The sequence below is a fragment of the Tamandua tetradactyla genome, chromosome 14 (genome assembly GCF_023851605.1).
Source record: "Tamandua tetradactyla isolate mTamTet1 chromosome 14, mTamTet1.pri, whole genome shotgun sequence".
Classification (NCBI taxonomy): domain Eukaryota; kingdom Metazoa; phylum Chordata; class Mammalia; order Pilosa; family Myrmecophagidae; genus Tamandua; species Tamandua tetradactyla.
In genome coordinates, this window is record NC_135340.1 from 62,436,733 (window position 1) to 62,461,144 (window position 24,412).

Sequence of the window (24,412 nt, forward strand, 5' to 3'; positions counted from 1 at the left end):
AGAAATATATTTGTAGATTTAATGGATGACTGAATGAAGATCTACTCAGAACACTTAACTCATTCAGAGATAAACCTTTAATAAAACTCTTACTATATGTGCAGGGGTAATGAAAGTTGCTACAATAAAAAGATTATACAGTTCTTGCATTCAAGAGCCTCAGTCTAGGAGGGAAGAAAATGTGAACAAATAATTTCAATACAATACAAGCTACACTAGAGTTAGTTATAAACTACTAGAAGAACACACTAGATATACTAATATTAATTCTATCAATGGCCAGCAAAGCATGTTTATGTGAGAGAACACTAAACTTATCTCCTTCATAACCTCAACAATTAACTCTTAACTCAACACTGAATGTACCACTTTTAGCCTTCCCTTTCTTTTAGTCATTATAAGGTAACTCTATGGTTTACTACTGTAATTTTAAGTCTCTGGAATTCAGTAGAAAAATACAAGCAGGCAATCTGTTGTTTTGTACCATCCACACTAATTCTCCCAATGTCACCAAAAAATAAAAATAAAAAAGGGCAGCAGTAGCAGTGAGATATTTACCAATTTAGACATTTTATAGTACAAATAAATTTGGTACCTAAAAGGCCCTCTAACCAATTACCTAATCTTCTACAGACCTGATAAACATATTAAGAGTTGGAGTATCTTTATAGCCAATAACAGTTTATAAAAGAATTAGAATGGCCACCATAATGTAAACATACTTAAGGCATCCCTGGCAGTGGGTTCTATGCTAAGTTTCCTGTGTTGTGGAGGCAAAACAGAACGTACAGAATGGGTCTCCTGTATTAATTCCTTATCATTCAAATACCAGCATGTCAGTGGATCATGCTGATAATGTACTGCACTACACTATAAATGAGGAAATAAACATACCACTCATTAACATTTCTCATGAGGAAAAAACCCTTATAAATGCAGGTAATATATTAAGTTTTTAAAAAATCGGGTGATAAAATAAGCATTTTTTATCCAAAGGAGACCATCACAGGTCTTACTCTAAACCTTATCATTAAGTAGTAATTTTTACTGTTCTAAGTCAGAGAATAGGAAAATAATTCAATTATTTGAAGTAGAATTAGACCTAGCACACTTTCAAGATGGAAAGATAAAGGTCTAAACACAGTGTTAAAAATTTTTAAACTAATTTTCCCTCCATAATCAGTATCAACATAGCTGTAATCATTGGGATACTTACCACACTGACTGAATTTCTCTTTTAGTTTCTGCCAAGTCAAGTCAAAAGGCAGCTAAAATAAAAAGAGGTATTAGTAACAGATAAACAAGAAAAAAATAATTTTAAGTATCCTTTACATTTATTTGCTTACATTTCTGACAAATATCTGGTTGCCTTTGGAGCCTATTCTTTCTCTCATTCCGCTTCCCATTGGACCTGATAAAAATCCTCGATCCATATCGATGCTCCTTTCCAGCACAGCTCCTATACCTGGTCCCATTCTATCAAAGCTGGAACTCATCCGGTCCAGTCCCATCCCTATTCCTCCAGTCATACTGTTCATGCCTCCCATTCCACCACCTGGATTTTCAGGGAGGGAAGGGAGAATTTGGGAGTTTTGTGTTTTTATTTCAAAAACAGAAGGAGAAAGAAGAGAAGGAGAGAAAGAGGAGGGAGAGAATCAGTTCTGAGAAGGAGAGAAAAATTACTAGATTCATGTAATTAGCAATTTAAAAACATAAAATTATTTCCATATTGACAGTGTAAAAATTTTCCAAGGAAGAAAATTTGTTTTAGGAATCACTTCGCTAGTTGAGAAAAATTAACTATAATCCCTATATTATACATATAAGTGTCTATAAAATTATATTGATTCATAAAATACATCATAAAAATTACATAAATTATTGATCACTTTACCCACTAATGTTACAGTTGTTTTTATTCTTATATTCTCTGACATAATATTCCTTTCCTACCTTAACCTTTCACCTTGGTATCTTCCCTTCTGTTTCCCATACATTTTCCTTTCTCATATCAATTGAATATTCAATAACCATAGAAAAACACAACATCTAATCTTGATATTGTATAAAATTTGTGGCGGGAACAAGAAATGAAATCATCCCATTAGCTTGAAAATTCAGCTCCTAGCTCACATGTGCTCTGACTCTATTTCTGTCTTATGTATATAAGTGCTACCCATTCTCAAAACCCATCGTTTTTTTTCTTTAACCTACTTTCTCCAAACACAGAACTTTAAAAACTTGACATTTTCAACATGTCTTTCTAGGAATAACAAATGTAAAATTTGGGAAACAGAAGTGTAAATACTGAAGTAAAAGAGGAAGGCAGGAAAGTCAGGATTAATAGGAAAATGGCCAAGGCTGAAAAGATTATGAGAGAGGAATAAAATGAGAAGCAAGGCACAATGAAAGTGGATGTCTTCAGCTGACATGATCTTAGAATTCACTCTTAGAAAATTTCAAGTATTTCCTATTTGTGAGATTTCATCAATTAAAAGACGTCAATAAAGTAGGGAGGGCTCACAGAGACATGGCTCAGTAGGCAATAGAGGTAAAAAAAACTAAACCATGTTTGAGGGGATGATATAAAAAGCTTTAAAATGTGGTAGTAGAAACAGAAGGAAGAGATTTCTCCAGAATGTAAGAGTAGCATTCTCCAGTGTTATTCTTGATTTGTTTATGAGAATGGCTTAAGAGGAGAGGAAATAAGCACCTCTTCATCCTTAGCCCTCATCTCCAGTGGTCTAGAAATGTTACGTCTGGGGCAATTCACAAATAAAATAAGCCAGTCACCTACAGCAGTTATAGAAACTAAGCAAGGTAGTAGATTTAAAGTTGTTTCTGACACACGATCAGAGAAATGCTCAGATTGCTTAAATGGAAAGCAGCTTCTTTGGATATGCTGACAGTGAACACTCAGTTGTTAGTTTAGAAATGTCAAAGAAGTAAAGTTCAAACAGTTTAGAAATTTTAGTGATCAAAAAGAAAGACTTAGCTCAGGAATTATCAAAGCCTCTCTGAATTATGACAAGACATATTAACAATCAAGAACAAAGTATTACTATACTACAATAGCTATTCTTGCAAGCACTCAAATATTACTGAATAAATTCTAGTAAAATTTAAACCTACTTATTCCAGATCCTACTGGACCAATGTTAGAAGCTCCTATTCTTCCTGCAAACCCTCCAATCATTGCACTGCCTAAACAAGGATGGAAAAATAATAAACTAATTAATTTAAATAATCATACTTTAAAATTCCCAAAACACTACACTCAGAAGTTATATAGTAACTCAAAAGTATAAAGTCTTCTGTAAATACAAGTTCAAATATGTAAGATATTGAAAAAGAGAACTAGCACATTAAAATCTTTAGGGTACGATAATATAAATTTTCAATTTCTCACAAAAAGGGAGAGAAATAAATTTTAAACAGTATAACCTGCCGAAAAAAGGAGAAGTATGCAGTCCTACCAAGTCTACCAAAGGAATCTCCAAAGCCTCGATTTATTCCAATATCACCACGTCCAAAATCTCTCTCCATGCTACTAGCCATCGCACCACGGTATAGCTCTGAAAAGATGACACCATAAATTAAACCTTTTTCAAGTATCTTGATACAAGATAAAGCATTTAGGAATATATCTAAGCTAAAACAAAAGACAGCACGTGTCAAAAAAACAAAAAAAATTTGTCATTCACCTAACTTACCTCACATGCCTCACATATCATTCCCCCTCCTGCCATGCCAGACCCTATCCCCTCTAGTGCCCTTATGCCCAGTTAAGACCTCTATAGCACCCATTTCCTATGTGAAGGGGAGAACTAAATGTAGCTTAGACATCCCATTGTACACATTTACCTACCTCCCATTCGGCCAACTCCACCAAATCCCCCCATGCTATTCATTGCTTCCAGGCCACCAAACCCGATTCCTATGGAATAAAGTTTAATTATTATACCTGACAAGTAGCTGTATAACTAAATGGTCCATTTTGTGAACGTTATCACTGGTAAGCCTTTCATCCACCCTACCTGGCACAGCTACTTCTTTGCACATCATTTTTCATATTCCCTTAACTATATACCCGACTCAAATTTCTGCTAGCAGTCTTTAGGAAATGTACCAACAAAACCATGCCTTTTTTCCCTTGGAATTCTCCATATGGTTTATTAAGAAAATGATGATAGGTACACACAAAAAAACAAATGCTTATACATACCTCCTCCAATTCTATTCATTCCTCCAAAACCTGGACCATCCATTCCCATACCTCAAATAAAATACACAGTATGTACTTTCAGTAAATCTTATTTTTATGACTAACGAATGATAATGCAGTATAGAAAGTAGGTACCATTAGTCTAGCCACAATGAAACTAGAAAAGAAGCAGGGTGCAGAAAGGATGGTTAAAAGTGCTATGTCATGGCAGTTGTCTAGTCATGAGTCTTCCAAATGGCCTCTCTGAACATTTATTACATAAGAAAGCAAAAATCACTGGTTGCTCCTATGGTATTCCACTAGAGAATATCTAGGCCTATGCAGTCATTCTTTTTTTATTTTCTTGCAGAACAGACACAAAAATATCACTCACAAACTGTTTTTTTTACTCAGCACAGACACAGAATATATCTATAGGAGATCTAGAGATCAAGTCAGTAAGAACTCCTCTAAACATGGAAGCTAAAAAGCAGTAAAAACAAGAAACTCTATGTTTAGGGAAGGTGAGGGGGTATGTTGACCTAAGAGTAAGGAAGAAAATCTCCTTTTATTTGGATAAGCAAAATTACCATAAGCACCCTCATAATTTGAAATGTGGCTATAGCATCTCAACAAAAGTAGGATTCTGATAGCATTTATAAATCTGTCAAGTGTAACAGTTCTCAAAGTGTGGTCTAGGGATCCTTCAGGGTCTAAAAGACCCAGGACTATCTTCATAATAAGACATAATTTGACTGTTTTAATCCCTTTCTCTCATGAGTATAAGGTGAGATTTTTCTAGAGATCTTCCAGAGATGTTGATGATACTGCAACAATCTAAACTCAGAAGCAGATAGGTAATGTGGTCGTTTTGTACTAAGCCAAACATTAAAGAAATTTGCAAAAAGGTAAAACCATGCCACTTCTCAATATTTTTGTGTTTTGGAAAATTCAATTTATTTTCTTAAAAATAATATTTATGTTAACATGTATGGACTTATTGTTATTTTTAAATAAATACATAATTTTTAAAATTTCTCAGTTTTAATTAGTAATACACTGATACACATAACCATGTAAGAAACTTTAGAGTCCTCAACAATTTTTAAGAATATAAAAGGGCACTGAGACCATAAAGCTTGAAATCTCCAAAGATAAGTTTGAGTCCAGGTGAGAAGTCAAATGACTACCTGGAAAGCTTTTTCCTAACTAGATATAAATATGTAAGTTGATTATGATATGGCAGCATTTCAGCCATTTCGCAAATACTATATATCTATGAAACACAGGGGACTATGTTGAGTATTCTCCTTCTGCCTTTAAGACATCTTAAAATCCACACTGCTAAAAATCTAGCTACCAAATGGCTGACCTCAGGAGAAACCCAGACTTTGCCCACCTTCTTTCATGTCAGGTGCACTCTTACTTTTTTTTTTCAGACTGAAGTGACATCCTAAATATCTAAAAAAAGTATTTACTGACTAGTAATACTAGTAAGTATTACTGACTAGCAAATGTATCATTTAAAAATAACTAAGAAAGTCAAGCATACTCACCACTTGGACCTAAATTTCCCATTACACCACCAAAGTTCAACTGGCTGGCACTAATAGGCTGTCCACCTGGACCAAGTCCCATTCCAATGCCTCCAAGACCACCTAAAACACAAATAACAGTATTACCAAGATCATACATGATTAATTAACTAGCACTAAAATAAAAAGTTACATGTCTGCTAAAAATAGAAGCACTTTTCTCATTTTCATTGAGAAAATAGCATAGTGAAGCCTTACTGTAATACTATTTATTAATGAGATAAGTGCTTTATGAAGCAGGTCCATCTTATACCCAAAAGGCATACCAAGAAGGCCTAATGAAGTACCAAGAGGAACTTTAATAATATTATAGCACTTCATAGATGGTATGCATATATGAAAATGGGCATCTTGCCCAAATTTGTACAACCAATTAAAATCTTAAGAATTACTTTTAAGATGGTTCAAATCAATCTGAAAAGTCTACAACTATGACAACATAATAAAGTAAATATTACATTACCAAGCTCTACCAATGGAATATTTCTTTACATTTATGACACCTTTATTTTCCATAAAAATGAGGAAATCTGAGACTGTAAATTACTTGCCCAATGTCATAACTGAGAGAAGACTAGAATTGACATCATCTTTTTTCTCTAAATCCAAAATTCATTTTACTACCTTTCTAAAAATAAGCTACTTAAATTAAGTGAAAATAGACTGAAATAAAATTTGATCTTAAAATAGATCAAACATTTGGGTGAGAATTTTTTTTATTCTATTGAATCTGAGTATGGTTTTAAAATTCTTTCTAGCCAATATATGAGAACATTCTAGAGGTTGAGTAAACCATATATTAATATACTACATTTTTTTAAAAAAAAGAGTAGAGTACAGCAGCATGTTGTGTTAAATAGTGAAGATAACATGACCTTATAAATTTAAGGGAAATATATTTTTTAACTCAGTCCCTAAATATAGTCCAACTCAAAACAGTACCACTGCTCACCTTCACCAATGGGCATGTGCACAAGTAGCACCCATGCTTTTCATCTCTGACATAACTGTTTACTATTATAAGTACCACTCCTAAATGGAACCAGGACTCCTTGAAGGCAGGCTGATTCCACGTCGCAGAACAGAAAATCATAAGAGATCTGGTTCTTATAAAATCTGGTTCTTGTAAAAAAGTAAGAATATCAGAGGAATTCTGAATAAGAAATGAGGAGCCTCCTACTTGTCAAGTTATAGTTTGTGCAAGGAAAGGAGGAAGAGAGAGAAAAAATGAAAGGGGAGTGGAAGGATTATTATGATTAATAAAACAAACTCTGTCAAAATCTTACATAACTTCATACCATATCTCAAAACAGTATATAAAAATTTATATCTATCAGAGGTGCAAGGGTTGTTCAGTGGTAGAATTCTCACCTGCCATAGGGGAGTACAGGGGACCCAAGTTTAATTCCCAGCCCATGCACATCCCAAAAACAAAGAAAGAAAGGAAAAGCAAACAAAAATTCAACAAAATGGTGTTGCAGTATTGGGATGCTCACATGGAAAAAGAATGAAATTTGACCCTGGGCATATAGCACACACACACAAAAATGTATATCTATTTTTTCAGAATAGATATTATATAAAGAAAGTAGAACATAATAGAATGTGTTTAATTTTGATGTGTTTAATTTTTATCTAAATAAATATAAGTGTTAATAGGGGAAGAGTAGATTAGAATCCCCTGCATAAAGCAGGGACCTTGAAAGATGACACCCTGAGTGAGAAGGTAAGCTTGGCAATAGGAGAGACAACTGCTGTACAAAGGGGAAAAAATTACAAACAATATTCAAAGACATATGGCTTAGAATTGTTCATAATTTATGTTTAAAAAAACCTGAATTGTCAGATTGTGAAAGCCCTATAAATAGTAAAACTGCATGCCAAAGAAACAGCTCTTAAAATCACCTACTCAAAGACACAGATTACAAATAAAGAAAAGACAGTTTAACTCACATTTGACTTCATAGCAACAACGGGAAGTAGAGGACTATGGAATATTTTTAAAGTACCGAGAGAAGATGACTATCTTAAACCACCTCACCAGTGAAACTAGCTCTCAAGACATGTACAGAAATCCAAAACTGAGAGAATTTACTAACGAGAGACCTTCATTAAAAGATCTTTTAAAGATATACTTAGGGGGAAAAACTAAATCCAGAGTCTACAAAGGCAGAAAAATGATAGGCAAAGAAAATGGTAAATAATAATGTCTAATTTATAGGATTAAAAAAAAACCAAACAAACAATACACAACTAAAATAATAATATTTAGCATATAGTTCAGTAAGAAGGTGATCAGAATTAAAGCATTTGAAAGTCAATTTACTATTTGGTAAGAGAATTATTATATTAACTTCAGAATTTAAGTAGACATATTAAAATATCCAGAACTACTAAAAAGAAAAGGAAAATAGGAGAAAAGCATTTGTAAAAAGTAGAAAAATAAAACACAAATAGAATAATGGTTATTAATCAAAATAAACCAATAAATGGGAGTAAAGTAAACTCGATTTCATGGAAAAGACTATCAGACTGATTTTCTAAAAATTTATTTGCAGCTATAATATCTTTAATACAGTAAAAGGATGAGGAAAATGTACCAGGCAAATCTGAACAGAACTCTTGTACTTATATTAATATTAAACAAATAACCATAAGGAAAGGTGTTAAATCTCACAAATAATCAGGAAAATGAAAATAAAATTAAAATGGAATGACATTTACTCTAAGATTCCTGAGGATTTGAAGAAATGGAAACATTTCATAAATCACTGAAGCATAAATTGATACAACCACTTCAAGGAGTAATCTAACAACGTTAAGTTTAGATGTGTGTGACCCACAATGCAAGAGTTCCATTTCCAGGTATATATAACTAAGAAACTCATGCACATACACACAAACAAGAATCTAAATTGCAGTACTGTTTGTAACAACAAAAAATATGAATAACAAATAAATCAAGACAACAGATAAATATGGTATTAGCGGTTAAAATGAAGGAACTAGAGCTACATCAATCAACATAAATGAACCTCAAATACAATGTTAAACACAAAACAGCAAGTTGCAGAATAGTACGTACAATATGATGTCACTCTCAATAAGTTTCAAAACCAGCAAAACAATTTCATGTCAACAATTTCATGTAGTTCCATGGATGTATAAACAGGTAGTCAAATCATAAAAACTTAAATGATAACAATGAATTCAACAGTTGTTTCCCCTGGGTAAGATATATGGTGGAAGGTGGTAGCAGAAAAGAGAGGAAGCTTTAAATTTACCTGTAAAATTTTAGATTTTTAAAGAAAAAATATATAAAACAAATATGGTATATTATAATATTACATGAGTACATATATTACATGAGTCATCATTATTTTATCTTTCTGCTTATATATTTTAAATATTTTACAATAAAATTTAATAATAACCAGAGAGAAGGTACAGTAAAATAATAAGAGTGATAACTAATATTGGAGTGCTTACATTATTCTAGAACTGCTCTAAGTGCTTGGCATATACTAACTCATGTACTACTCAGGCCAGCCCCATGAAGTTTTGGTGCTATCACTACCCCCATTTTGTAGATGGGGCATCAAGACACAGATGTTAAATACATTGCTGGTTTTTATAATTCTTTGGAAAACAATTTGCTAATACTCATAAATGGGCATACTTTGAGAATCTATAAATCTACTCCAAGATATTTAAAGGAAAAGGAAAAGAAGTTGAAACACATGAATATACGTAATAGTGAAAAGTTATGGAACAACTGTACAATGGACTAATTAATACATAGCTAATAAAAATATTTGTAAAGAATCTTCAATGTAAAAAAATGTTTACACTTTTGGTAAACAAAAACCCCACAAAATTATTTATATGGTCGTTTTCAACTATATAAAAAAGTATACATAGAAAGAAAGACAGGAAGAAAATACATTAAAATGTTACAATGTGGGTAGTAAAATTACAGGAGAATTTTCCCCCTTGTATATAAACTTCCCAATTTTTTTTGGCATGTGTTGATTTAGCAATCACACACAGAAAATGACCAAAAAGAAAAAAAAATGGCACCTAACATTTTTCTTCTTGGTCTTTCTAATCACACCAAGCTATCTCCATCATCCGAAAGTAACCACAAACTTGGGGTGCTAGCACATAATAAAGGTGCAAAAGAAGAGTCTCCATCATTTCTAATCAATAGTTTTTACTTACGTGGTAATTGTGGTGTCTTACTATCATGTGAACGATAATCTTCATGAGGGACAGACTTGTCATCCTAATTACAAAAAGTTTATTATATGATTAATATATAACGAAAAAGAACAGCAATGTAGAGAAGAGCAAATAAAAGATTTGAAAGGTTGGAGGATTGAAATGCTATATAAGAAACTCACCATTTTCACATGCATAGGTCTATCAAATAAAAATTGCCCATTGAACATAGCTGTTGGTTCAGTCAAGGAAAACCAATTAAGATGACTAAAATTATACCTGACGCACTAATGTTTAATAATCTTAAAAAGGGTTTTTGTATCACTGATGACTTAACATCTTTAATTCACTTACTTGTCTAGTCTCTCCTAGATACTCAAAAATCTTTGATTCTTGCTTTATAATTTTATTTTATAAACAAAATGTAGTATTTTAATTCAACCACTGAAAGAAAATTAACAATGTTTCATTTAAAGCCATTACATTAATGTGCAATAGATTACATAACTCTCAAAAGAATGCATACATATATTAGTTGTGGTAGGCAAGGAGAATGGGAAAAATGTTCTTACCAGGCCTGTGCTATAACAGCTAATTGAAGTTTTAAGAATGACTTTAGTACTTGGACATAGTAATGGCCTTACATGCTTGGAGACTAATCTAACTAGTTTCTAAGCCAGGCAATCTTAAATCCCATGATCCCCACAGAATGGTATCAAGTTTCTTCAATCTCATTAAATAATGCTAAAATGTAAATCAGGATACAAATTGCTTGAACTGCTTCAATTGCTTGTTCAAAAGTGACTGTGCCCATTCCTCTGCTCTTGCCATCTTTGTCTTCTTTAATATCTGCCCGCTTTACTGTTCCAGCTATGCTGAATACTTCCTTCAGTTTCTTCCAACCAACCTTGAAGTCCAGCTTAACATAAAATTACATAAAGTTACATACCTAATAAATCCCTCTGCCCCATTTATAAATCATACAAAAAGAACATCTTCTAAATTCTCAAACCAATAGAGATTTAAACTTGCACATCTACTTTTACTGGGAGAAATTCTGATTTTGGAGAGTATCACTGATTTTATTAACTTTCAAAAACTTAGAATAAATTGTAAGTCAACTACAACATGCACATTCACAAATATCAAAACCACAAGAAGTCCATTCACCAATATAAATAAAACACACAAAAGTTAAATAATTTTAAGAACCACATAAATGTTTATAAATTTCAAAGTTCCCTTTTTAAAAAAATCTTAAATAGCTGCATTTATACTCTAACTTAATATATATAGACTTTAATTGGGTTTGCATTTATAATAATTACTGTTTCACTAACTTCAGTTAAAAACAAGCAAAACAGTGGGCAACGGTGGCTCAGTGGCAGAGTTCTCGCCTGCCACGCTGGGGACCCAGGTTCGATTCCCGGTGCCTGCCCATGTAAAAAACAAAGCAAACAAACAAAAAAACAAGCAAAATAGTCTATAAACCTATAAGCCATTAATCTAATGAAATAAAGTACTGATTACAACTACATATCTGAATGACAAAATTTTAGACTAAAGCTTAAACTTACATTAGCAACAAAAATTGTGGAACCAAGTCTACCAGCCTGCAAATTACTGATAACTTCAGGAGGAATGTTTGGATTATTGAGAATGGAAGGCGGTAAATTCATCAACCCTGATCCCATATCAGGGACATGTCCTCCTGGAAATGATCCTCCTGTTCGTTGCAATGCCCTACGAGCATTTTCTCCATCAGGATCCTACAATACACAGTGAACATTAAATGCCACTAGATATACCAGTATACTCATATAATTAAAATAACAACTTCAAATTCTACAGTCTATGCCATCTGGATCAAATGTTTGAACCTCTTGAAGAGTGAGCATTTTTTTCTCATCCAAAGAACTGAATCCCATTAAAACCTGTGGACAGACAAAAGATTTCAATCTCCAGGGATGTCAGTTAAGTACTTCTTTCCAATCACTAAAGTCACTTAAGAATTTGAAATTAGTTTAACTGTATCCTCATACTAGTGTACAAGTATATGACACATACACATAAATACGTATAGATAAACATTAACTCAAAGAGAAGCTAAGTACTTACTGTGAATCTTTTCTTTCCAAAATGCAGTAATGGTGAATTCTCACCACTGCATGCCCCCAATGCAATGCCAAACTCAGACCAATTCTAACCCTTTCAATAATGCAACAGACGATTAAAAGACCCAAGAATACTGGTGGAGAGAGGAAACTATCCTAATTCCAATCCATAAATTTCATTCCTGCCCCAAAATATAATTATCTACCTTCTAACCTCTTTCCTTCCTCAAAAATGATCATGATCTAAGATGGGGAGAAAAGATAAAGGAAGGCTAAGTGTCCAAGTGAAGAATGATAGTAAATGCTGTATTTTGCTTTTTTAAAAAAAAGTACAGTAATTTTATAAAAGAATTATCCTACCTTCAAGCAAAATCAAAAAAGGAAGTTTAAATGTACTTCTCACTCATTCCACTTGATAGAAAGCAAAGAAAAAAAAAAAACACAAACACATAGATTATCATCTACAACAGTAAATGATTACACTAATGTAACCATCAACTCTACTCTGCTAGCCTCAGTCTGAGAAGACAAAAAGAAAATTAGTGACTTTAATAAATTCTCTAAGACAGCTGGGAGAATAAAAGGGAGAAAAGTGAATTAAAGATTAAAGGTACAGTTCCTCAGAAATACTATAGAATTTCCATATGATCCAGCTTTCCCACTGCTACATATATATTCAGAGACACTGAAAGCAAGGACACAAATGGACATTTGCATACTGATGTTTACAGCAGCATTATTTACAATTGCCAAGAGAAGGAAACAGCCCAAATGTCCATCAACTGAGTGGCTAAACAAGCTATGGCATATACAAATGAAGCAGTATTATGCAGCTATAAGACAGAATAAAGTCATGAAGCATGTAACAACATGGATGAACCTTGAGGACATTATGCTGAATGAAATTAGCTAGAAACAAAAAGGACAAATACTATATAGTCTCACTAATATAAACTAACATTAATGAGTGATCTTTGAGAGTTGAAGTTAAGAACACAGGTTATCAAGAGATAGATATAAGGTAGAGATTGGGCATTTGGTGCTGAAGGAATACAGATTGTGTAACAGGACTGATTGTAAAAATTCAGAAATGGATAGCACAATAATAATAAATAGGTTGAATGTGAGTATAATTGAGGGAGAAGGGCTGGGGCACATATGAAACCAGAAGGAGAGATAGAAGATAAAGACTGAGTTGGTATAACTTAGGAATGCTTAGAGTGGACAATGATGGTGATTAAATGTACAAATATAAAAATGCTTTTTCATGAGAACAAATAAATGTCAATATTGCAATGTGTTAAAATGGACAGCATAGGGGGAAAAAGTACAATCAATGCAAGCTAGGGTCTATAATCAACAGTAACATTGTAATAAGCTTCCACTGAATGTAACAAAGGCATTATGCCAAAACTAACTGTCAAAAGGGGGGGGGGGCATGAGAGAGGGGTATGGATTCTTTGTGGAAGAAAAGGAAATGTCTTCGTATAGATTATGGTGGTGAAGGCATGTCTATTTACTTAAGTTGGATTGTATGATAAGTAAATAAAACTGCTTAAAAATGAACAGAAATAAGTGCTAGAGAAAATGCAGAGAAAGAGATACAGCTATTTACTGTTAGTAGGGAAACTAAGAGGTGCAGCCCCTTGGGGGCAGTGTGGTGGTTCCACAAAGGCTAGGGTGTGAGGCTGCCATAGGATCCCAAATTCCCGTTGCTCAGTATATACCTGGGGTATATGAGTGTGGGGACTGAACGGACATTTGCACACACTGGTGTTTACATTGGCAGTGTTCATGATTCACAATGGATGGAGGTGGCCTAAGGGTAGAACAACTGAAAGAAGGAAGGGGGAACTATGGTTGTATACATACAATGGATAACTGAGCCAGCAGCAAGAAGGAATATATTGTGAGTCATGCAACCAGGCAAATGAACCTAAGGACTGTCTTTATGTTAAATGAAATGCCAGAAACAAAAAGACACATATTATCATGCCTCACTCATATGGACTAACTATAAATAAAAACTCGCTGAACTGAAGTTGAGAATATGGGTTGGGGGCTATTGTAAAAGGTCCTAGACTGTACACTCTTACAGTAGTCACATATATTCAGGAATTGTAACTGTTATATCTAAATTCTGAGATACTGAGCTGTTTGTATATAACCTAGTCATTCCTACAAACTTTGGGTATTTATGTGACACCTAAGACTCAGAATCAGAGCTCTGAAGCTATGAAAGTCAGCACTAGCTCATACAGGAAATGTTTTCAAAAGTTGAAAAAGGGCTCAGACTTCGAGTGGAGATTTGAATAAAGCTGATCTGGATAGGACTAAGGTAGATTAGAATACAGGGTAAAGGATGATATCATCAATATTTTAAAACTTCAACTTCTGTGTGACACCAAAGGGAGAGAGGTTTATTTGATGCAAATTTTATATTTTGGGTAGCACATTACCTAATTTAACTTGTATGGTCGATTTAGTTGAACTCTTTAAGTACATGGAATCTTAAATAGGGCGTAAGCTCTTGTTGGTTTGTCCTGGTTAGTGATGCCCTGATCTATGCCAGAGTAATTTAGGCAGAGGATAAAAAATTATTTGCAAAGTCCCCTTAGGGAACTGAAGAGAAAGGAAGACATATTCAATTTCCACATCTGGAGAATTCCTGATATTCTCGCAAGCAGTGGGGACAACAAAATCAAAAGACCAAGCCCTCAATCTTGGGACTCTCCCCTATGAAGCTTATTGCTGCAAAGGACAGGCTAAACCTACTTAAAATTATGCTTAAGAGTCACTCCCAGAGAACCTCTTTTGTGGCTCAGATGTGGCCTCTCTCTCTAAGCCATCTCAGCAGGTGACCTCACTGCCGACCTCACTGCCCTCCTCACTACGTGGGACATGACTCCCAGGGGTGTAAATCTCCCTGGCAATGTGGGAAAGAATTCCCAGGATGAGCTGGGACCCAGCATCATGGGATTAAGAAAGCCTTCTTAAACAAAAGGGGGAAGAGAGAAATGAGACAACATAAAGTTTCAATGGCTAAGAGATTTCAAACAAGAGTCGAGAGGTTATCCTGGAGATTATTCTTATGCATTATATAGATATCATTTTTTAGTTTATGGTGTATTGGAGTGACTAGAGGGAAGTACCTGAAACTGTTGGGCTGTGTTCCAGTAGCCTTGATTCTTAAAGACAATTTTGTACAATAAAGATATAACTTTTACAATATGACAAGTGTGATTGTGAAAACTTGTATCTGATGCTCCTTTTATCCAGGATAGGGACAGATAAATAAAAAAATACGGATAAAAAATAAGTAAATAATAGGGGGAATAAGGGTAAAATAAATTTGGTAGACAAGCGGTCAATGAGAGGGCAGGGTAAGGGGTATAGTATGTATGAGATTTTTCCTTTGTTCTTTTTATTTCTTTTTCTGGAGTGATGCAAATGTTCTAAAAATGATTATGGTGATGAATATACAACTACCTGATGATACTGTGGGCCACTGATTGTACACCCTGTATGGACTGTATGTGTGTGAAGATTTGTCAATAAAAATATTTAAATGAAAAGAATAACTTTTTGGTATATCATCTTTAGGTAGAAAAAAACAAATAAATAAATAAAATAAGCTTTGCAGTTTAAAAAAAAAAAAAGATCCCACCCAGCAATATTGGGAAAAAGAATAAACGTATTCTGGCTTACAAAGTATTTCCTCACCATGAAAAAATATAAAGAAATTTTTTGAAGAATGCTATAAAAATTTCAGGTTAATAAATATAAGTGCTTCAGGTCGGATGTTTCAAAACCTTGTACAAACATAAAATTTAGGATAGTAGCTGCCTATGGGGGAAGACATAATAGGGGAGATACTATAAACTATTAGACAGCTAGGACTGTTTGCCTTTACCAGTAACAAAATAAAGTACTATATTTTAGTCAGTATGTGTGTATCTATCCTATATAAACACATAATTTTTAAAATATAACTAATTGCCTACTATTTAACAGACTCCTAGATTTCGGTCTGCAAGTCCCTACCTATTATTGTTATTAGACTGCTACAAACCCTCATTCAATTAAAAAAAAAGATAATTCTAAGATCTCTTAAAAACATGAGAAACATACCTTTAGATTTCCATCTCAGTGGTATTTCTAAGCACTGACTCTGGCCACTAAAAAATGCCACTAGATTCACCAGTATTCCTATACAATTAAAATATTAATACAACAACTTCAAATTCCTACATATTCCTAGAAAAGAGATCACCTTTACTGATGTTAATCCAGAAAAGTTTCATTGAATAAAGAATGCCTCATCATTTAGCTACACCAAATTCAACCTTATTTTTTTCCACTAAAAAGTAAAAAAACGAAGGCACACTGAATCAGCAGGGATCATATAACTACTCTAGGGCCTATGAAATATTACTGAGGATAACGGTGTGCTCAAACAAAAGAACACAAACAACATGACCTTGGCCTTTAATATCCAAGAAACTTTCTTTCAAAGAAAAAAGAAAAACAGACACTGAGAATCTATAGTACTATCCTTTGAAGAGGAATAGGAGACATCATAAAACAGCAAATTACAATAATCAAAATAACTTCCCCATAAGGGTGACTAATTTATAAAACACCATCTTTATGGGAAATTACTTAGAATACCAATATATCTGAAACAGTGGTATCACCAAATAAATGAGCTGGCACAGACCACAACAATCTAAAGTCTTCCCTTTCTAATTCTTCATTTTCCTGTCAACATTTTCAAAAATATAAACCCCAGGCTGAACAGGAAACAGGGTTAGAGGAATTGAAGAGCTATCTCCAATAAAGAGATATGAAATACTTGTATTTTTTGGTAGCATGGCCTTTAAATTTTATGCTGTTATCACCTGACATTCAAGAACAAGAGAATAACTACCAGTAACATTCCTATCTTGTACAGGAATAATAATAACAAATCATAATTATCAATACAGCTAACATTTATTATGTAGATATATTTTTCTCACTGTGTTAAGTGCTTTATAAAATAACAGCATGATTACAATAAATAGCTAATATTTATTAAGTAGTTAACATTAACTCTTTGAATCCTTATAACACTATCAAGTACATTGTATTATTATCTCCATTTTACTGATAAGGAAACAAAGAACAGAGTCTAAGTAACTTGCACTGAGTCATACAGATTCTCTGGCACCTACCATAGAAAACTGAGCCTGAGATTTTTACCATGTTTCTCATTTCATCCTCATAAAAACCCTATTAGAAAGGTCTTTTCAAAAAATGGTAGTGGAATAACTAGATATCCACATGCAAAAAAAAGCAATCTAGATACAGATTTTTTTCACAAAAAATCAACTCAAAATGGATCGGAGACCTGAATGTAAAATGCAAAACCATAAAATTTCTAAAAGATAACACAGGAGAAAATCTAGGTGATCTTGGGTTTGGTGATAACTTCTTAGGTACTACTACAAAAGCCACGATCCATGATATAAACAATTGATAAATGGACTTCACTAAAAGTAAAAACTTCTCCTCTGCAAAGGACACTGTTAAAAGAATGAAAGACAAGCCATAGATACACAGAGAAAATATTTTACAAAACACCTATCTGATAAGGGACTTGTATCCAAAATATACAAACAACTCTACAAACACAATAGTAAGAAAACCCGATTTAAAAATGTTCAAAAGGGTTGAATAGATACCTTACCAAAGAAGATATATAAATGGCAAATAAGCAAGTGGAAAGATGCTCAACATCATATATCACTAAGGAACTGAAAATTAAAACAATGAGATACCACTAAACACCTATCAGAAAGGATAAAATCCAAAACAACAACACCAAATGCTGGTAAGGATGTGAAATAAAAAAACTCTCATTCATGGCTGGTGGGAAGGCAAAAAGTTACAGCCACTTTGAAAGACAGTTTGGCAGCTTCTTACAAAGCTAAACATAAGGCTTACCATATGATGGAGGAATTGCACTCCTAGGTATTTATGCAAAGGAAGTGAAAACGTATGCCCATACAAAAACATGCACATGAATGTTAAATAGCAGCTTTATTCATAAATGCCAAAAACTGGAAGCACCCTATATACCCTTCCATATATAATTGGATAAACTGTGGTACATCATAAATTGGGATATATTATTCTGTAATAAAAATAAATGAGGGCAGTGCAATGGTGGCTCAGCAGGTAGAATTCTCACCTACCATGCCGGAGACCTGGGTTTGAGTCCCAGTGCCTGCCCATGCAAAAGTAAATAAATACATAAATAAATAAGCTATCAAGCCACGAAAAGACATGAAAGAACCTTAAATTCACAGTAAGTGAAAGAAGCAAACATAAAAAAGGCAACATAATGTATAAATTCCAACTATATCATATCATGGCAAAGGCAAAACTACAGACAGTAAAAAGATCAGTGGTTATCATGGATTGGGGGAGGGGTGGGATGGAGGAAGGGATGAACAGGTGGAGAACAGAGTATTTTTTAGGGCAGTGAAATTTTAACACTATCTATATCACAAAAAAGGAATCCTAATGTAAACTATGGACTTTTAATTACTAATAATGTATCAAAATTTGTTCATCAATTTTAACATTTAAATGTACCACAGTAATGCAAGATGTAGGGGAAACTGTGTGTGGGGAGTGGTATATTGGAACTGTCTGCAATATTTCTTTGCAATATTTCTGCAAACCTAAAATTGGTCTAAAATAATTTATTATAAAAACTCTATTAAGTATTATTAATAGTAGTCTTACAATTACTGAGGCTTAGAGAACTTAAGAAATATGCCTAGTAACATGGCTAGAAAGCAATGAAGTTGAGACTCAAATTATTACTCAATTAAATGTCAAGGCTGACTGACACTACAGCAATTAATTAGCACAGGAGATGGGGACTCTTTGAGATTGCAGTTACAATCTCTATTTCTTTTAACATAGACAAGGATCCAGACAGAACCAGTGTGCAAATTACTCAGAGAGACTTATCAATATGAAACAAAGGAACCCATGAAAATAATTCTATCTAAGCTAGTCATTTCCTAGGTCAATTACAATTAACTACACATTAGTCTTTTTATGCTTCTACTGAGCATTCTGTAGTCAACATAATTACACTATTACAATTCCATACACAGGGAACATTTTCATTTTAGAGGTTTCCAAGTTCTAGTTACAAATTTTCTAGGCAATTTATAATTTTTCTTTAATTTTAACCTGGTTTCCAGATTTAATTTCTTAAGTGAGAATGAATTTTATTCAAATCCTTAAGGTATTTATTTATTTAAATAACTAAGCAACATTTAATTATCAGCAAGAATACCTTCTGCAGTCCCCCAATTAAACAATATACTCTAAAAACTGAAAACGTCAATACCAAATGAAGTCAGCACCTAAAGTATGTCATCTTTAAATTTCTGGCTCCTGAGGTTTGTTTAATCACACACCTCTTCTTATAAGAACTTAGAGTAAATTTGAATATACAGGATAACTGCCTAAGGGCAAATGGGAAATCATGTACAAGTAAAACCATCATCCATATACAATGTTTTAATAAGTATTCATGCTAAAAAAGTGTTGTAGTAAAACACTTCACTAAAAATGAAAGTCCAAAAAAAAAAAATGTCCTGACGCACAAGTCTTTAAATTATTCCAAACATAAGAAATCTTACCTCTTTAATATTCAGTGGTCTCCCACTAAGATCATATTTGTTCATAGTTTCTAAAGCTTTCTTTACAAATTCTTCATCTTTGAATTCAACCACACTTAACAGAGAAAAAAAAATTGATAGGAAATGTTTAAGTACTAAGATTTTTTCCCCCATCAGATGTTTAAATTTGACTTGATACTTAAAAAAAAAAAAAAAAATTCTTACCCACAACCCTATATCCAGGGAGATTTGTCAATATATGCAAAAGAAAAAAAATTTTAGATCAGTAGAAGAAGTTAATAGCAGATTATAACATTTAAGTCATTAAAAGGCAATCAATAATATGATCATTTTTAATCTTTTATACCTCCAGAACATAGCAGGCAAGTGACCACGAATTTTCTGCAAATTTTAAAAATCAATCTGTTTTAACATTTAAGAGAGTAGAACCTAGCAATTATCAAGATTGGAGCACATTTTTACTTTTAGATGACTTTTCTTTAAGTCAAAACCAAAGTAATGTCATTGCACAAATTCAATTAAAAGCAATTCAAGAAAATAATTTAAAGCTCCAAAATATCTATCTTTACATAACTACAAGTATTTTCAATATGTATTGTGCACAAAACATTTTAATGTATATTCAATTTTCTTAATGTACAAACAGGAAACGAATACTAATTTCATTTTTAACAATGTTCTCTATTAGAGAAAACTGGCTGTACACAACTAACAGCATCTAGTTGTATGGATGTAAAAAAAAAATCACCTATGCTAAAGAAATAAATTTGTAGAACCATTTGGTTTGTAGAACCATTTTTAGATAATTCCTTGTGATTATTATTGTTTGAAATACCATCTGAATGTAAATGACAAAGTTTTTATTTCTCACGCACACACTCGTTTTTTTCTATTAAACATTTTTTTAGAGCTCTGCATTATTTTCTTCAATGTATTGCATTATTGTCACTAAAAATCAAAATCTACTATCAACCAATTCCTTCTACATCAATTGAATCATTGATGTCAGTCACAGCAATTGGTCAGAGCACTGCTTCTTATGTAGTTCTGAGGCTACCAAATTAAGCTCTTCAATGAAAGCTTCAAGCATATGTTCTGTGGCTTCAAACATATGTTCTGTGAATTAACACCTTTAAGCTATAGTCTCATAGAACTTTCTCTTAGGGAATATTATTGATTCAGTGACTTTTAAAATATCCTGAAGGCATCAAAACACAACAAAAAAAAATCTCATGTTAAAATCTACTGACTAAGGAGAAGCACTATCCTAATTAGAGCATTAGAAAAGTGAATGTTCTGTATAAGCATTTACAAACCCATCCATCCCTTCCAGGCAGCTAGTTTGGTTTGAATAAGTGTCAGAGTGGCAAAGCCTCAAATCTTGCATAATAAAGTAAAACAAAATGAAACTTAAGTTTCCAAAACTGGTACAAAAGTATACAAAAGATAAACTGCTGAGGAACTTTTAAACCTCTAGCAGATTATTGCCCACAGCACTTACCCTTGATTTTCCTTCCGCATCCTTAAAGAGCTCCACGTATGTAACCTCACCAACTACATAAGACATACAAAAGGAAGATACCAAGAAACAATACATTTAAACACCAATATCTTGCTTTACTGCACACCTGTGCACAACTCTACAGAAAAGCACCTATTATTCACCAACAATCAAAACCAGACCAACATACCTCCTGTCAATGGCTATGTAAATTTAACTAGTTTTCAGAAATATACATCATCCACATTCTCTAAAAAAGCTAACAACCATATTAACCAAATTCATACTACAGATCATATTTTGGCCAGCATGATATAGTTGGTGAACAAATGCACATATACATACAAATGATCCCTTACCCTATCATATTAAAAACATCAACATTAGCACTTTTCAAATAACTTTGATCAGCCTACACACAACAGCTGTTTTAAGGTGACTTTCTACCTGAATGTCTTCAATCATGTTTGCCATCAGTAAACTAAATTTACAAGTCATGCTTCACAGCAAGCCACACACTTTCTAAATAAAGTCAATGAATAAAACCAATCAAATAGTTGTCACCTTACAACAGATACACCAATACAATTTTTTTTTATTGATTGAAAGAAAGCCTCAAGCCAAGTACAGAGTTTGCAGGACTGTTGAAACTCAATTTTTCAAGAAATAACAAAACTAACTTTTACAAGTTCAAATATTAAAATTATTTTTCCCCAAAACCAACCATATATAATATAAAGGTTTTCAGATTCTTCTGAAAACAAAACTGCAACAGCAGTAAAGCAATTTTAATATAGAACTGCAAAGACAGCATCATGGCAGTCATGACAATGCAAACAAAATGAATTCCAAAGCCAGATTCCAGATTCCACCAAGGTAATAACAAAACAGCTTTTGGGAAAAAAAAAAAAAAAGCAGGCCTTATTATTCATACTTTAACAAACTAAATGTATTGCTGAACTAATGCAATAGTCCTTTAAAAATCTGTAAAAACTTCAACTAGACAAAGCAATTCCTTTAACAAAATTCTTGGTGGCATGCATATGCTGGCTCACTACAATCCCACCAAAATGGCAAAAAGAAAAATACTTCATTTATCCATACTAACTTGTGAAATTGTGTCAAGTGAAAGAAGTGGAAAAGATTAACTCAGGTGTCAAGAAATAAAAATAATTTTCGAGTCTGTGTGGCTCAGAGGAACAAAAGTTTATTTAGTTCCCTCCCCCTCTAATATGACGATTATCCAACAGTGGGTTATTTCAGAGATAGTTACCTTTTTCTCTCATTAGATCTTTAATAGCTTGCCATTTCATGTCATACGGGATATTGCTAATGAAAACTCTGTTACGATTTGGACCTTTCTTTTCTCCAGTGCCTGAATTCTTGTCTTTTGAATAAGGATGAAATCTATTTGCCTTCATATTTCCTGTAGATTTTTCCTTTAAGTCAGATTTTTCTTCTTTCACTGATTCATCATTTTCCCTACAAATAAAAAAAAAAATTCAGTTGTGCTTCTAAGAATGGCAGTCTGTATTAAATAAATATTGCATATTTATCACTTTACTTCACAAAATCCTCTACTAAGTTAGACAGCAGCAAAGCAGCTGGGAAGTCAATGCATTAGCACTGAAATTACCCATTTTAAAAGAAGGGTTTGGGCATATTACCAACCTCAAATAACAATCCTTTTTTTCCATGTTGCAAATAGTTGCAGCAACCAACCATACTACCTAAATATTATTACACACCACAAGAGGGAAAAATAGGTGATTTTACTCCTAGCCTATGAGAAACTGCTATCTTTTATGGAGAATTAACTTTCTGGGCCTCATTTAGAGCTCAGAAAACACTAATTTACAAATTGATACCGTGGAAAAATTCATTCATCTTGGCTAATAGTGATTTCCCAGAGCTCTTTCTTCCTCTCATGCTTAAAAAAATAATTAAAATATACATGTTTTTTATATATGTTTATAAATATGCTTTTTATATATATGTTTATATATGTTTATAAAAAATATATATGTATGTATATATATCAGGTGAAAGCCTATTGTAAAGGTTACTAGATAGTAAGTTCTTAGATCAGCCACATTTATTCAGGAGTTGTAACTGTTGTTTCTAAATTATTGTGTATAACCTGATCAGCCCATGGAACTTCAGGTATTTGTATAACACCTCAGACTCAGTGCTGGAGTTCTGCAGAAAAGTCAGCATTACTACATGCAACAACTGTCAAAAACACAAAGTGATCAGACTTCAATTAGAGATATAATGAAGCTGATCTAAGTTGAACTAAGGTATATCAGACTAAAGGGTAAAGGATGATATTGACTGTATTTTAAAACTTCAACTTCTATGTGTGACAAAAGGAAGGGAACTTTATTTGATGCAAAATTTATACTTTCAGTAGCACACTAATTTAATTTGTATAGTTAGCTTATTCGAAGACCGTAATTACATAAAAACATAAATAAGGAGATCTTATTGGTTTGCGCAGGTTGATGCGATGCCCTGATACATCCCAGAATAAGCTGGGCAAAAGATTAAAAAGTACTTGCAAAGTCTCCTTGAGGAATGGGAAAATAGTAGAAATATTAAACTTCACCACCTGAGGAAGACCTGATATTCTCACAAGCATTCGGATCTACCAATCTAACAAGACCAGCCCTCAATCTTAGGACTTGCTCTTATGAAACTCATTTCTGTAAAAGAGAAGATAAGCCTGCTTGTAACAATGCCTAAGAATTACCCCCAGAGAACCTCTTTTGTTGCTCAGATGTGGCCTCTTGAAGCAAACTCAGCAGGTAAACTCACTGCCCTCCCTTCTACATGGGACATGACTCCCAGGAGTATAAATATCCCTGGAAACATGGGACATGACTCCCAGGGATGAGCCTGGACCTGGCATCATGGGATTGAGAAGGCCTTCTTGACCAAAACAGGGAAGATAAATGAAACAAAATAAAGTTTCAGTGGCTGAGAGACTTCAAATAGTTTAGAGGTCTGGAGGTTATTCTTATGCAGTATATAGATACCGTTTTTCAGTTTTGGTGTACTGAAGTAAC

At 33.3% G+C, this 24,412-nt stretch overlaps 1 protein-coding gene across 2 annotated transcripts in view; it reads right to left on the reverse strand.

Annotated features, from left to right (window-relative positions):
- The window catches only part of MYEF2 (myelin expression factor 2), a 34,101-nt gene that overhangs the window by 4,611 nt on the left and 5,078 nt on the right, over nt 1-24,412 (reverse strand). The window contains exons 2-16 of one of the 2 annotated variants that reach the window (XM_077127792.1): nt 22,618-22,826; nt 21,345-21,397; nt 20,048-20,055; nt 19,844-19,937; nt 11,598-11,789; nt 10,786-10,939; nt 10,203-10,252; nt 10,021-10,084; nt 5,761-5,862; nt 4,226-4,276; nt 3,869-3,937; nt 3,477-3,575; nt 3,133-3,204; nt 1,347-1,555; nt 1,217-1,268 (exon numbers count right to left, since the gene is read on the reverse strand). In XM_077127792.1, coding sequence (XP_076983907.1) covers nt 1,217-1,268; nt 1,347-1,555; nt 3,133-3,204; nt 3,477-3,575; nt 3,869-3,937; nt 4,226-4,276; nt 5,761-5,862; nt 10,021-10,084; nt 10,203-10,252; nt 10,786-10,939; nt 11,598-11,789; nt 19,844-19,937; nt 20,048-20,055; nt 21,345-21,397; nt 22,618-22,826 — 1,478 coding nt within the window. The remainder of the gene's footprint in view (nt 1-1,216; nt 1,269-1,346; nt 1,556-3,132; nt 3,205-3,476; nt 3,576-3,868; nt 3,938-4,225; nt 4,277-5,760; nt 5,863-10,020; nt 10,085-10,202; nt 10,253-10,785; nt 10,940-11,597; nt 11,790-19,843; nt 19,938-20,047; nt 20,056-21,344; nt 21,398-22,617; nt 22,827-24,412) is intronic. The other variant, XM_077127793.1, reaches the window with a different exon arrangement.